This window comes from Haliotis rufescens, unplaced genomic scaffold (assembly GCF_023055435.1).
Source record: "Haliotis rufescens isolate VD_foot unplaced genomic scaffold, xgHalRufe1.0.p SCAF_1, whole genome shotgun sequence".
Lineage (NCBI taxonomy): Eukaryota > Metazoa > Mollusca > Gastropoda > Lepetellida > Haliotidae > Haliotis > Haliotis rufescens.
In genome coordinates, this window is record NW_025963779.1 from 51,832,582 (window position 1) to 51,846,474 (window position 13,893).

Genomic DNA, 13,893 nt, shown 5'->3' on the forward strand with positions numbered 1-13,893 from the left:
GACAATACGAAGTTAAACCAACATGTTACATTTCATGGTATCGAAATGTCAGCGGTGGCGTTAGGAAGCTGCATTACATCGACAAATACCAGATAGTGAACATGTGGGGCTACGTGTTTAAGTCCGGACAAATGCAGGTTTTATAATGCTAGCATACGAGATACCATGCCGCAGTTTAATGGATTCCCACTCAGACACACTATATTGCCTTTGAGTGGGCGGTCTAGTAGCCTAGTGGTTAAAGCGTTCGCTCGTCACGCCGAAGACCCGGGTTCGATTCCCGACATGGGTACAATGTGTGAAGCCCATTTCTGGTGTCCCCCGCCGTGATATTGCTGGAATATTGCTTAAAGCGATGTAAAACCATACTCATTCACCAATATTGCCTTTGAGCCGACCAGTCCTTGTTTTATTCCCTGAATGCCGAGCGCCAGACAGGGTTACAACAAGTACCATCTGTTAACGTCTCTTGGTATGCTGCGCCGGAGATCGGACCATCGATCTCACATCTCCGGGCAGAACGTTTATCCATTACACTACGGAGGCGGTCACCGTCAAGACAGTAATGATATCAAACGTATTATAAGTCAGTACACCAGTTATGTTATCAGTTTACAACATACACAGGGGTCAGTTGGACTGATTGGCCACCCCAGAGTCAGAAGCGGAAGAGATCCATAACTAGTGAATTGAGTTTGGTGTAAACGCTGCTTTGAACAGTATTTCAGTTATATATGAGACAGACAGACAGAGACAGACAGACAGAGATAGACAGACAGACAGACAGACCGTAAAACCGTAAACAATTACAATAAAATATATATCAAGTAGGAAAATTCAAATTGGCAGCACGTTGTTTTAGATACTATGGCAGGTGTGGGCAGTTAAAAAGGACAGTCCAGGGTATGACAGTATTAAACGAACCTTATTTTGATCGTAAAAGGACATAAAGCCGTTTTCAAATTGGGTACACTTGTTTAAAAGGTTAAAACGTTCGACGTGATATAATGGACATTGCAGTAAAACGTGACATTCATCTTCAATAAAATCTTTACAATAGAAACAAATTCTTTCAGATAAAAGACCCCCATCATATCTCCAAGTTTCAACACTTAGGAGCTACATCACAGCTAAACAGCCCGTGCCCTTCTCTATATGGACGAGACACGTTACAATTTACATAAAATTCACAACCAAATTCATATTTAAAAGTGGATTAAGTTCTTAGTTTATTACCACCTCTTCTAGTTTTACTGCTTGCTTGCGACACTTCATGTTTCCGTTTATGTACATAATCGTTAAAAATAACATCGGTAATTTGTGAAACAACATAAAGGATATGATAATCAATGTTTATGTTATTAAAATGAGCTAAATTAGGATCACAAAGTTCGACATTAACTCTATGATTAAGGGGATGCTTTTTCTTCATTGCTAAATCAATACTCCAAATAAAAAAATTGGCAGTTGCTCTATTACCATCTAATTTACATAAGCGTCTATAAAGTTTTGACACACTTCTTCACTGATTTACACCAGAAGGCGACCAACCCATAACCCCGATCATACCATTATTCGGTGCATACTTGCGTAAGCCTTAAAAGAATCGCATGGCCCGATTATGAACACCATTAATACAAGAAATATTGTAAGTGCCCCAAATTGCAACACCATATTCAACAGTAGCCCATACCATAGAATGATGCAACTAAAGAGTAGGTTAGATATTTACCACGATGTAGGAGTCCATGACCACGGGTATTTAGGCCCCTACAAGGACGAATATAATTTTCTAAACAACGATCAGCGGAAACTTGCACGGCTAAACTACGCTCAGAAAGTTGCGACCCCCAACTAACCACGATCCTTGGTTTAATAAGTACCGTCTTCGTTGGCTGTTCGTGATGTGAAAGGAAACAGATTTGAAAATATGATATTTTGTAACCTATTCTGCTTATTCAAAATCAAATGCACAGATCAATGTAGATTTAAATTAAATTTAGAATGACAAACATCCTCCCCATTGATTACATATTTTGACACATGCATTTAAGAAGGAAAATCTTCTGTAGATACATATCAAGTGAATTATTTCCTTGGAACCTTGAATTTTTTGTCAACTGATAAAATATTCTACGATTGTTATCGACGATCCGAGTGGTGATATCGATTAATTTAACATTACAGAAATGTTCCCGTAGAATACGGAATATACGTTGTGAGCTTTCTGAAAATTTAATATCAGTGGAAAACAACCATCACACAACAACATGGACGTCATCTGTTTAAAGATTCTGCAATTTGTATGAACGATCCGAGTGCATTGTAATTTCAGTTCCTTGCCGTCGTGGTGGTATCGATTAGTTAAACACTGAAATATCCGCGTAGAATACGGAAAGTCCGCTGAGAGCCGCCTGCAAAATTTAAAATCAGTGAAAACCAACCATCTTACAATCGCACAATACCTACGCACGCGTGTCAATCACTGAAATGTCCTTCAACCCATGGGAATACCGCTACAGTTGGCAAGAACATATGCGTGTTAATATTAATTAGTGTGTGTGTGTGTGTGTGTGTGTGTGTGTGTGTGTGTGTGTGTGTGTGTGTGTGTGTGTGTGTGTGTGATTCGTAAAAGCAACATGACTATTATGTTATCAGCTGCCTTGATCATTCAGTCGCACGTTAATCAAGCCTTCTGATGCACGCGATATATACTAGCGGTAAAAAGTTCCTGTGCATCACTGACAATCCGATGAGACATAATAAATGCAGAACACATATTGATGGCTGTTAAATATGAATTCATCATGACAGTGTCAACACATGTCCTCTGTAAACGTCATCTCAGGTTGTTAATTGTCAATTGGCAGTTCATAATTCAGTGTCGGTGTATGGCCACCACTAGGCGTGACACAAGCTTGACAAGGGCGCCTCATTGGCAATACAAGACGGCGGAGAGGAGCATGTTGCATTTCATTGCAGACCTGGACCAAGGCCTGCAGCAGCTGGGCCAACGTCACTGGTTGGTTTGAACGGGTCGAAGGGAGACAGATCTGGTTCAACAGCAGGCCAAGGGATGTTTTGTTGTCCACTCTAGTCTATGACCATACGTACAGGGTGTCGAAGTGACGTTACTCGATGACGTCCAGAACGTGGTCGGTCCTTGGTGTTGCCAGTCTGTTGGTACCGACCCCACAGTGACTGTATGGTGTTATGCTGAACCCCAACACGCCTAGCAACAATGTGTTGTGCAATTCCGATTTCAAACATTCCAATCCCACAACATTTTCAGAAGGGCGTGGAATAACGTTTGCGAACTTTGGCCGTCTGTAAAGTGTTTTTTCACAGTGAAAACATTTTAATGATTTACTCTGAGATGGAAATTGACCGGGTTATCCTGTCTGAAAAGGTCTGTTACAACACATGCTTGTTGGCGTGCATTATCATTCTGTAACGTGACGTAACGTCTGGGAATTTGCACAAAGTGTAGAACATGATCTCGAACGATGTCGTCCCGGTAGTGTACGCCTTTCAAATTGTCATTAGCAATGATGTATTATGATGGCACTCCATACAATAACACTTCCAACCCCAAAATGAAAATGTTGAGCAGCGCAGGTGTCGTTAAAACGTTTATCCTGGACGCCGTTAGACCCGACCATCAGAACTCTTCAGATGCATCCTGGACAAGACTGTCAACAGTATTCCTGTTACAGTCTTGTCTTCTGAACCTCACATGCTGTCTACACCAAGCTAGGCGTGCCTGGCGGTGATGTGGAAACAAAATTTGGCGTATCTCAGGACGTCGGGGCCGGATGTTGTGCCCCCTCAAACAGTTATGTTTGGTTCTGCTACTAATTGGTCTCAATCCAGGAATTGTCCGAGAAGTTAATTTGGCAATTTAGTATCGATTTCATAGATGCACCAACCGAATATGCGTGTCTTGTTGACGTGACGTGACGTGGACGACCGGCCCGTGGCAAGTCATGAGTTGCTCTGCTGTAGATAACGTCTTCAAAGAGATGATAATGCGTTTCGATGAACATTAAAGTGCCGGGCAACTCGTTTGCGCCGTTGCGTCTGCAGCATACCCACAGCGCGTAGACGGTGATTTTCAGGAAGCCGTAACTTTGCGTAAGCGTTATTTACGATTAAATAAATGTGTTTCTTGTGCACTCGATAGTTGAACAAGCATTGTGTTGTGTTCACATTACAAAAAAACACGTGGGTGACTATTATCCTCCCAACAAACACGCAAAACATCCAAATTGTCCGCAGTCAGCAATGATTAATCACGACCCTAAAGCCGAGGAACCTAAAGTCTTCATTAAATATGTATTGACATAATGATATGTATTACATTCATTAATTTCAGAATAATACAAATTCATTATGTTTCCCCTTGAAACGTCTACTACTACTTAGAGGGCCTCCATTTTCAAGTAGTATTACTTTCTTCATGTTGACTTTCATTCTTGTCCTAGCACACAAATAGTGATTTATTTAAACGTTGAAGTGGGGAGTCTGACACAGCAGTACATCTTCATAAAAAAAATAAAAAATTTGTGTTATATAACTCACCGGGCGTTCTTCACACACTAGTTGACTCGTCGTCATGCAACTGGAATACATCACTTACGCAGTTGAAACTATATCTATCTTATCTTGAGGTGAACAGTAAAATTACCAAAGCCTAGAAAATATGAAAAACTAAGTATTAGATGTTATTTAACCATCCAATATAACCAATACAATCGATGCATTACTCTACTTCCATATTGGCCAGGGATATGACGATGGTCTGCGTTTGGTTGTTGTGTTTTAAGCATATGTTTAAAGTAGGTGTAAATATTTTGCCATTTCAAATGTTTTTGACGGATTACTTTTAAATCATTATATTATATATTGAAACATCTTTTTTAATTCGCGATATTGCTGAAACAAAGCTGATGTGAAACTTTTAACTCACTTCTTTTGTTTCGACATTAAAAGCTATTTCATTTATTCGCAATCGTGATATACAAAGTGCATTTAAACATGACAAATAATACGACGAATATAAATATTTGAACTCCGATGCAGTCTGATGATATCACTGACGTATGTTTGCACATGAAATATAAATGTGAGACTGACTACTGACAATATTTGTTTATCTGTAACACGTCTATTCAGGTCCCGTCTTTCTAACGTGTAACACAGCTAACTACTGACGCAGGTACAAAATGTCATTTCATTCCTCAGTACAGAAGGACAATATCATTTCTATTTGCAGATGGCGAGACAAAATGAGAAACAATGGGAGAGTTGGCCATCAATCAGGCGTGCTGTCACAAGTACGTCCATCGCACCAGACCACACAGAGTTACCTATTTCACCGAACGTGGAATCGACATTCTTGATGCATACAAGGGATGCTGATGTTTCTATCGGCTTCTGTAATTGGCATGTTCTTTTCATTGCCAATTTACATCGGTCAACCGTTGTGCTATCAATTACGCACCACGTTTAGCCATTGATCGTTTTGTGTCATCTCTTGCGGACAATGGGATTGAATTATTTGACGGGTTATTTCCGACACAGATGTATTGAACAATTACCAAACCCCTGACAGTGAATAATTGCAATAGATTCCACTAAACAAACACATTGTGCAATTGAAATGCTGATAATATTGATGGTGTATTGACGTCGTTATATGACTGTGTTTTATATAATAACATGTGATAGAAAAGATTACATGTCACATCGTATACCTACGATGGCGATGTCGCATGATGTATTGGCACGATGGAGTGAACAATTCAAATATGTTTTCGTTCAACAAAAACAATTGCCAAACATATCCAAAATCGTCTTTGAAATAAGAAAAACCCATTAATTTGACTACCAAAAATGGCCATTATGCTTTCGATCATGTATTCATGAAAAATATATAGTTATTTCCCTCAATGTTTGCACTGAAACTGATATCTAATGATACACAGCGTGTCTAATGTCACGGTCACTCATCCCACTTCACCCTGCTATTCCAACGCATGACTGCAAACCCTTTGTACATAATTATACATGTGTAAATACGGTATATTTACATACAAGGTTATTAATTAATGTTATAGATTAGGCAAACATTTTATGGCACTCCGTTCAAACGACAATTGATATACGTTATTACGCAGTGAATTTACCGATGGTACAGTAAGTACCGTATTCCCTCTGATATACGCTTCCTGTTGTATCTTTCGGACATTATAATGACCAGGCTCTTATTGGAGAGCAATGTCTTCACGTTTTCTCGCTGAAGAAATCAGTTCACAAGCTTGATGCTTAAGAAAGTTTAAATACACAGCGTTTGTTAGAGATCTTGTCCCCTTTCTTCCATTATCTGACGACTATAGGATCTCCCGTGTCTCTGTTGGAGCTCCGTCGTATGTTGGTGTTCTGACATTTATCGGAGCTCCGTCTTGCATTAAATCACTGGATGTCTATATGAGGAAATACGTTATGTTTTGGGTCAGAACACACCACCGTTATTGGTTACACAGAGTAATTACGGCTACTGCACTACCGAGCATGTGTAAATAGTAATTAATCATTTGTATTTTATGCTATGATTGAAACCATCCCACTGACTGATATGTACATACACCGAGGGACAGTTCCAGCTACAGTAAGTTGTAATGCAGTGACCTATTGTTGAAATTGATTACTTAATTATGAAAGTTCTTCGCTCATGATCAGTTCAGGGATGCTCTTGCATCGTGCAATTATGTTTAGTTTTACAGTATGATTATCAAATCTGACAACTGTAGTTATTATGGATTAAATATACATTAATTTTGATAACGTGAAGTTTAAAACTGACAGTATACATCCCTTACCTGCAAGGATCCATTTCTTCAGGGTTCGAATCGGAAACTCACAGGAGCAATGCTTCTATGTACCAGGCCGTACACACGGGTTTACCAGAGCGGTAGACATCTACCACCTCATGTCGGGATTTATTCCGACAGTGAAAATGACCGCCGTATTATGACCGTAACACTGTTAAAAGCGGCGTTAAACTACATACCATAACATACATACATATCAAAGTTGCGAGTTTCACATAGTTATCAGTTTACACACACACACACACACACACACACACACACACACACACACACACACACACACACACACACACACACACACACACACACACACACAGTGCTAACATAAATGCACTCGTATAACGTATATCGATTATAACTAGCCCAATCACGGCACGAAAACGATGTGTTTTTTCAATGCTGGAACGTATGGCATATCGTAAGGAAATATATCGCACATAAACCCATACTCCCTCAAACACATACACAGCAGGTTGGAAATGCATCTTTATCTTCTTTTGTGGCTAAGGATAAACTCAAATAGAAAAACATTTGCAATATCGCCCGTCTTTTCTCACCACATACGTTGATTAAAAAAACCGTATTTAAAGTCAGATTAGATATTTCAAATATCTACTTGCAAGCATTACATTACTTTGTGTGACAAGATGCGGAATGTATATTCATAGTGTACATACATGTATGATGAATGCAATTTTGAAGTTTGCAATTTACCAATCACCGCTTTATTACATTTTTTATCATCATGTAATAACCGCGTACATTTTCATTATGCAACGTTTGTCATCGATGTGGATGTTCACAACCATCGGTTACAACTTTGTTCCAACAGAATCCTGACAAGAGTTATTGTCGATTTTGCTTCAATACATGTTCCTATATCATCGTTTGAAGCATGTATTGCTCGAGGCTTTAATGCATCTGGCACCGCTTACTGTAAAGTTTCATATACATTTTGTTATAGAAATCGTATCCTTTCATAATGACAAAAACACTTTTATTTTTGTTTACAAAGTGACATACTTACATTGAAATACAGAAATCAAGATTGTTTACTTCATGCCATATTTTGTAACTGATCCTTGGCACTAGCTATTTGACGATGCTTCCCATTGATCCCTCTGCCTCTTGTGTCATTTGACATGACTCAGTACCCGAGGCCATCTGGAAGGCCATTCAGTGTTCTTGTACCGCCAAGGGGTTCTTGCTGTATTTTGTACATTTATCATATAAGATCAATGTCATGCACATATTTAAAATGACGCATTAACGTTCGTGAAAGATGATCATAAAGAAGGCGTTATGCTGTATCTTTTCCCAGGTGTATAAATGCTGGTTCCAAGGACTGTTACATTAAACTGTAAGCTCAGCTTAGATGTCGTGCAAGCTGACCAAAGGACTGAACCAAAGGTTATCAGAGACATCACTTTTACTATCCGCCTCCACTGTTTATATCGTGCAGCCATCTTAAATGCATCAATTAACTTATTCTGTTCATGGGTATGTCAAACGTAATGTAGATTAGTTTTAATATATTTTTTTTATATTTAAGAGACCTTTCACTTAAGATCGGGAAAGTATTTTCATGTGTTAAAATGAAGGAAATTGCATTCATTGCCCCCTGAAAATGTTGTCACCAATTTGAAAGGTTCATGCAGATTTAAGCATGACGTCTTAATTAACTTAGGTACGAAAAACAATGTGTATCCCTAAATGTCAGGTAAATAACTGCCCGTGCTGATGATGGTGTTAGTTTCTCGACACAGACTGATATGCCGTTCTTGGAGAAGGCACGTCATACAGTGACGCAGGTACTGTTTGTCTCCTGAGCCAAAGATCTACACTATGTCCATGTCCCAAAATGTTAGCTAAACTCTTGTTTGATTGTTGCTGGGACGTTTCAAGCCCATGAGATTTTAACATGTGCGCATGTTGTGTTTTCTTAAGTGGAGCTCATTGCGCCATATATTTTTCTCATTCACCATTTCAATTGGTATCATCATTTGTAATGCACGTTTTGCACATTCATTAAAACTTCGTTAACCCGGTCAGTATCGCACCAAATGAAATTGTCCAGATGAACAAATGTCCGGATTAACGAGTCAAGTGCACGTACTAATGTCCCTTTGGTTCCCCCTACCTGGGATGTCGAGATGTCTCGATTGTCGACAGTGTTTCACTGTACAATGAGACCGAGAACCCCGTAATCAGAACGGGGTGGTTTATATGCACTTAAAGGACAATACCACGCACCCATGATTCGTTCATCCGGACCTTTGTTAATCCGGGCGATTTAACTCGGAACGGTAACGTCCGGCTTAACAGGGTTTCACGCCATACGATTTTTTCTGACATGATTATCTGCATTGTGAACGGCAGAATCGAAATGTATCACGTTTAACACCATCAAATTTGCTTATCTGACAATGAAGAAATATAATTATTTAATCTAACATTTTAAAATCAGTTTGCTCTTACCACTCTTTGCGGACTGTGTGTGTGTGTGTGTACTTGATAGATGACTCAACAACATTAAATAACCCGTTATGAATTTAACGCAACGCAGTGGTGTTATCTGCTATTTAGGGCCACGGCAATCTGATTACCTGGTCTCTGAAATGTCTCAATCCTTAGAGCACAGCCACAGGCTTTGGTCCGACTGGAGTTCGTCATTCGGGTCACATGTAGTACCATTATACCCTGATAATTCACTTCAACCAATGCACTTTGTACAAGAGTGTCGTTCAGTGCATATACGTCAGTATTTACACAGACGCTGGGATGTGGGTCCGTGGACGTTGAGTGGAAAGTGAAACGTTTGCACAAACTGTTCCCTGTTCGTGGCTGTACCCTAAGATAGAGAGAGGATGAGTCACAGTCCTTTATCGCGATTAAAAGCAACGCTTGCGATATCAATGGGGCTCGGTTTCGCCTTGTTGATAGTTACCCACATATCCTTCATATCCCAATATAGTTCTGCCACACGTCGTCTATCGAAAACCTGGTGTTTAGTGACGAAGAGAATAGCAAACGAGACACGAGGACTGTGTGATCATCTGTTTCGAAAGTCACAGACACGAGACATCATAGGCTGCAGAGTTTAGAGATGTTATGATGTCTGGTACATGTTATTTTATAAAGGATAATGTAAGAAATGTTAAACTTTAACTGAGGTCAGCCTTTCATTATGATGACGAAATGTTAATGATATATGCATGTAACTTCACGAACAGTTGATCGCTCATTCTAAACGATGCCATATTTCTTTAGCTGAGCAAACAGCTTTGATTATGCTAAAGTGCAATATATGAAAATATCGGGTGTAATGGTTGGTAAGTTATGACACATTAACGCAAGTACAAGTAACACAAGTTAATGTAACGTGTGAAAGCTAAAGACATGCTAATGTAAAGGGGTTCGGAAACGACATGTTCATGTAACGGGTTGCAGGAAACCACATGTTTATGTAACGGGTTACAGGAAACGACATGTATATGTAACGGGTTACAAGAAATGACATTTTTATGTAACGGGTTACAGGAAACGACATGTAAATGTAACGGGTTACAGGAAACGACATGTTTATTGAACGGGTTACAGGAAACGACATGTTTAAGTGACGGGTTACAGGAAACGACATGTATATGAAACGGGTTGCAGGAAACGATATGTATATATAACGGCTTGCAGGAAACGATATGTTTATGTAACGGGTTACATGAAACGACATGTTTATGTAACGGGTTACATGAAACGACATGTTTATGTAACGGGTTACATGAAACGACATGTTTATGTAACGGGTTACAGGAAACGACATGTTTATGGAACGTGTTACAGGAAACGACATGTTTAAGTGACGGGTTACATGGAAAACGACATGTTAAATAGTACGTAAAAGGTGACAGGTAACTACAGTTCTGTCTGTTTTCGCTCCCTAAGGACTCCTTGTGTCAGTGAGTGACACCGGTATTAAAGTCACACACAGCCAGCACTCGCATATAAAGAGGAGAAAGAATTACACTTACGTGTTATAATCCAAATGTCCAAAGGTTGTCCTTATATTCAGAATTTGATGAGTATCATTGAAACCATTCCGTCCAAGACATGTACTGCTGTTGAATAAAGACATGTTATCATCTTGTTGCAGACGTGTGTTATCTAGTCATTGCATGGGCATCAGTGCAGATCACCTTTTGGAGGTAACAACAATAACGTGCCATTTTACCCTTCTCCCGTCGTGAGGGTCTTCGTTTCTCGTGATGCCTTTGCAAGCAGAACAGGATATGCTGTAAAATATGCCACGGGCATATCGAAAGAACATCCCTGGGATAAGTAGCGTTCTATAGAATGTACAGGGAAGTCAAGATTAAACATTGAAAGACAACAATCATCTGTATTTTTGAACTTTGTAACTTATAATTTTTGTAACTTCATTTACCTAACTCAATTTATGGAATTCATGGTGACATTGAGTGAGTGAGTGTGTGAGTTAGTTGTGTCTTAACGCCGGTTTTAACAGTATTCGAGACATATCACGACGAGTCAACATAATGTGGGAGGAAAGTCCGAAGTGATTCAGGTCTTAGACTTTTACCACTTCGGTGAAACCCACGAGCACGGGTATGGTTCTGACAAACCTAGAAACATAATCGGGGCGAACCGGGATTCGAACCCACAATCATAGGTTTCTGGCTTGCCCAAGGGACGCAACTATGCACAGCGAATTGCAGCGCCTTAGACGATTGGGCCACCCGCGCCCCCTGGTGAAAGCAACATGTGATTTGCGTTTGTCCCAGTCAATCTTTGACTCTGCTATGGCTGCAGTCTCCACTCTACTTTAGATCCGCCAGACATTGAATCAGCCATGGTAACTTTCTGTATATTCGTTTGTAGGTTCTCACTGCCTCACTCGTGTCAACAACATTGGCAAACAGTATAACTGTTACATTTCACAGCTACCCAATAAAGTTAAATCTCATTCGAGATTGGGGTAATGGCGTCGTAAAATATAAATCCGATATTTAAATCCTTCCACGTATTGCAGTAAAGGTGTCGAGTAACAATGAGTGTGGTGTAGATGGTGCAAGCCCGGGGACGGTAGTTAGGTCATGTTCCAGGCACACATTGACAATGATGTAGTGCACACTGTAGGTACAGGTTACATAAAAGATGTTACAGGGTACATGCAATAAGTAAAGTTTACAAAGGATATCGTCCATGGTATTAGAATCATAATACTACATTGCATGTGTATACGGTGCGAGTTACAGGGAGAACGGCCAACGGTATTGTGAATAGGGCGCATGATATTGGGGATAGAGTGTATGGTATCGGGAACAGGGTGCATGGTATTGGGGATAGAGTGTATGGTATCGGGAACAGGGTGCATGATATTGGGGATAGAGTGTATGGTATCGGGAACAGGGTGCATGATATTGGGGATAGAGTGTATGGTATCGGGAACAGGGTGCATGATATTGGGGATAGAGTGTATGGTATCGGGAACAGGGCGCATGATATTGGGGATAGAGTGTATGGTATCGTGAATAGGGCGCATGATATTGGGGATAGAGTGTATGGTATCGTGAATAGGGCGCATGATATTGGGGATAGAGTGTATGGTATCGGGATTAGGGCGCATGATATTGGGGATAGAGTGTATGGTATCGGGAACAGGGTGCATGATATTGGGGATAGAGTGTATGGTATCGGGAACAGGGTGCATGATATTGGGGATAGAGTGTATGGTATCGGGAACAGGGTGCATGGTATTGGGGATAGAGTGTATGGTATCGGGAATAGGGTGCATGGTATTGGGGATAGAGTGTATGGTATCGGGAACAGGGTGCATGGTATCAGGAACAGAGTATTGAGAGCACGGGATTGAGAACATGGTGGCTGGTAATGGAAATAGGGTGCATGTTATTGAGAATATGATATATGGTAAATGGTGTATTGACAATGGCATTGTTAAAAGGGTACAAAATATATAGGTAATGGTGTTGGTGACAGTGTCCACGGTAAATGCTTTTAGGCCACGTTATTGACGACAGGATACACGGTAAAGAGCATATTGGCCATGGTAATTAAAAAAGGGAACATGGCATATAGGCCATGTTTCAGGAAAGCAGTGCATAGTACAGGTGTGTGTGTATTGGCCATGGTACCGGTAACAAGGTACACTGTACAGGGGTCTATGGGCCAGAGAGAGAGAGAGAGAGGGAGAGGGAGAGAGAGCGAGAGCGAGAGAGAGAGAGAGAGAGAGGGATAGGGAGAGGGAGAAAGAGAGAGAGAGAGAGAGAGAGAGAGAGAGAGAGAGAGAGAGAGAGAGAGAGAGAGCGTCAAAACCTTTCCATTTCCAACAGAAATCTCTGCATATTGCAGATTCGAATGTACAAATATTTGACATATAAAACCGTATTGGTTAATCATATGTGCCAGTTTCTGACATAAATATATACTTACTGCCAAATGAAACGCGAACCATGGAAATATATAGAGCAGTATGTACGTTGAGAAGAGATGTTTCCAATGCGTACCACTTAATGACAAAACTAACAATCAGTCAAGTGCTACCACAGCGTGTCTTTATTCTTATCACGATATCCTGCACGTGATTTCCAAACTTGGATCTTCTACTATGGATCTATGACGTCACATGTGATGCATTCATGAGCGTCGGTTCACAAACCATAACAGAATGTTCGTTTTTGCATCGAACCAATCTCAAATATCTTGAATATGAGAAATTCTTCACATATTCACCAACATGTATGGTATTCGCGTTTCTTTTGTCGGTGTTTATATGTACAGATTAAACAATTTCTATGTTTTCTTGTACACATTTTTCAACGTTACCACATAAGGCTGTTTTTAAAAAAAAATACCATAACCATTTGTAAAATAAAACATATGATTTCTCACAATGGCTTAAGTTGAATCTATTTCCAACATTGATATCGAATAAAAAATTATGTCCTTATTTCGACGTAATCGT

The 13,893-nt window shown here is 40.0% G+C and overlaps 1 protein-coding gene across 2 annotated transcripts in view; it reads left to right on the top strand.

The window, feature by feature from the left end:
* LOC124131342 (potassium voltage-gated channel protein Shaw-like) overlaps positions 1 to 11,214 on the top strand; it is a 54,421-nt gene extending 43,207 nt beyond the window's left edge. The window contains exons 5-6 of one of the 2 annotated variants that reach the window (XM_048397609.1): positions 5,276 to 5,336; positions 11,044 to 11,214. In XM_048397609.1, the coding sequence (XP_048253566.1) occupies positions 5,276 to 5,292 (17 nt within the window). In that variant the 3' untranslated portion in view covers positions 5,293 to 5,336; positions 11,044 to 11,214. The other variant, XM_046494559.2, reaches the window with a different exon arrangement.
* The last annotated feature ends 2,679 nt before the right edge of the window (positions 11,215 to 13,893 follow it).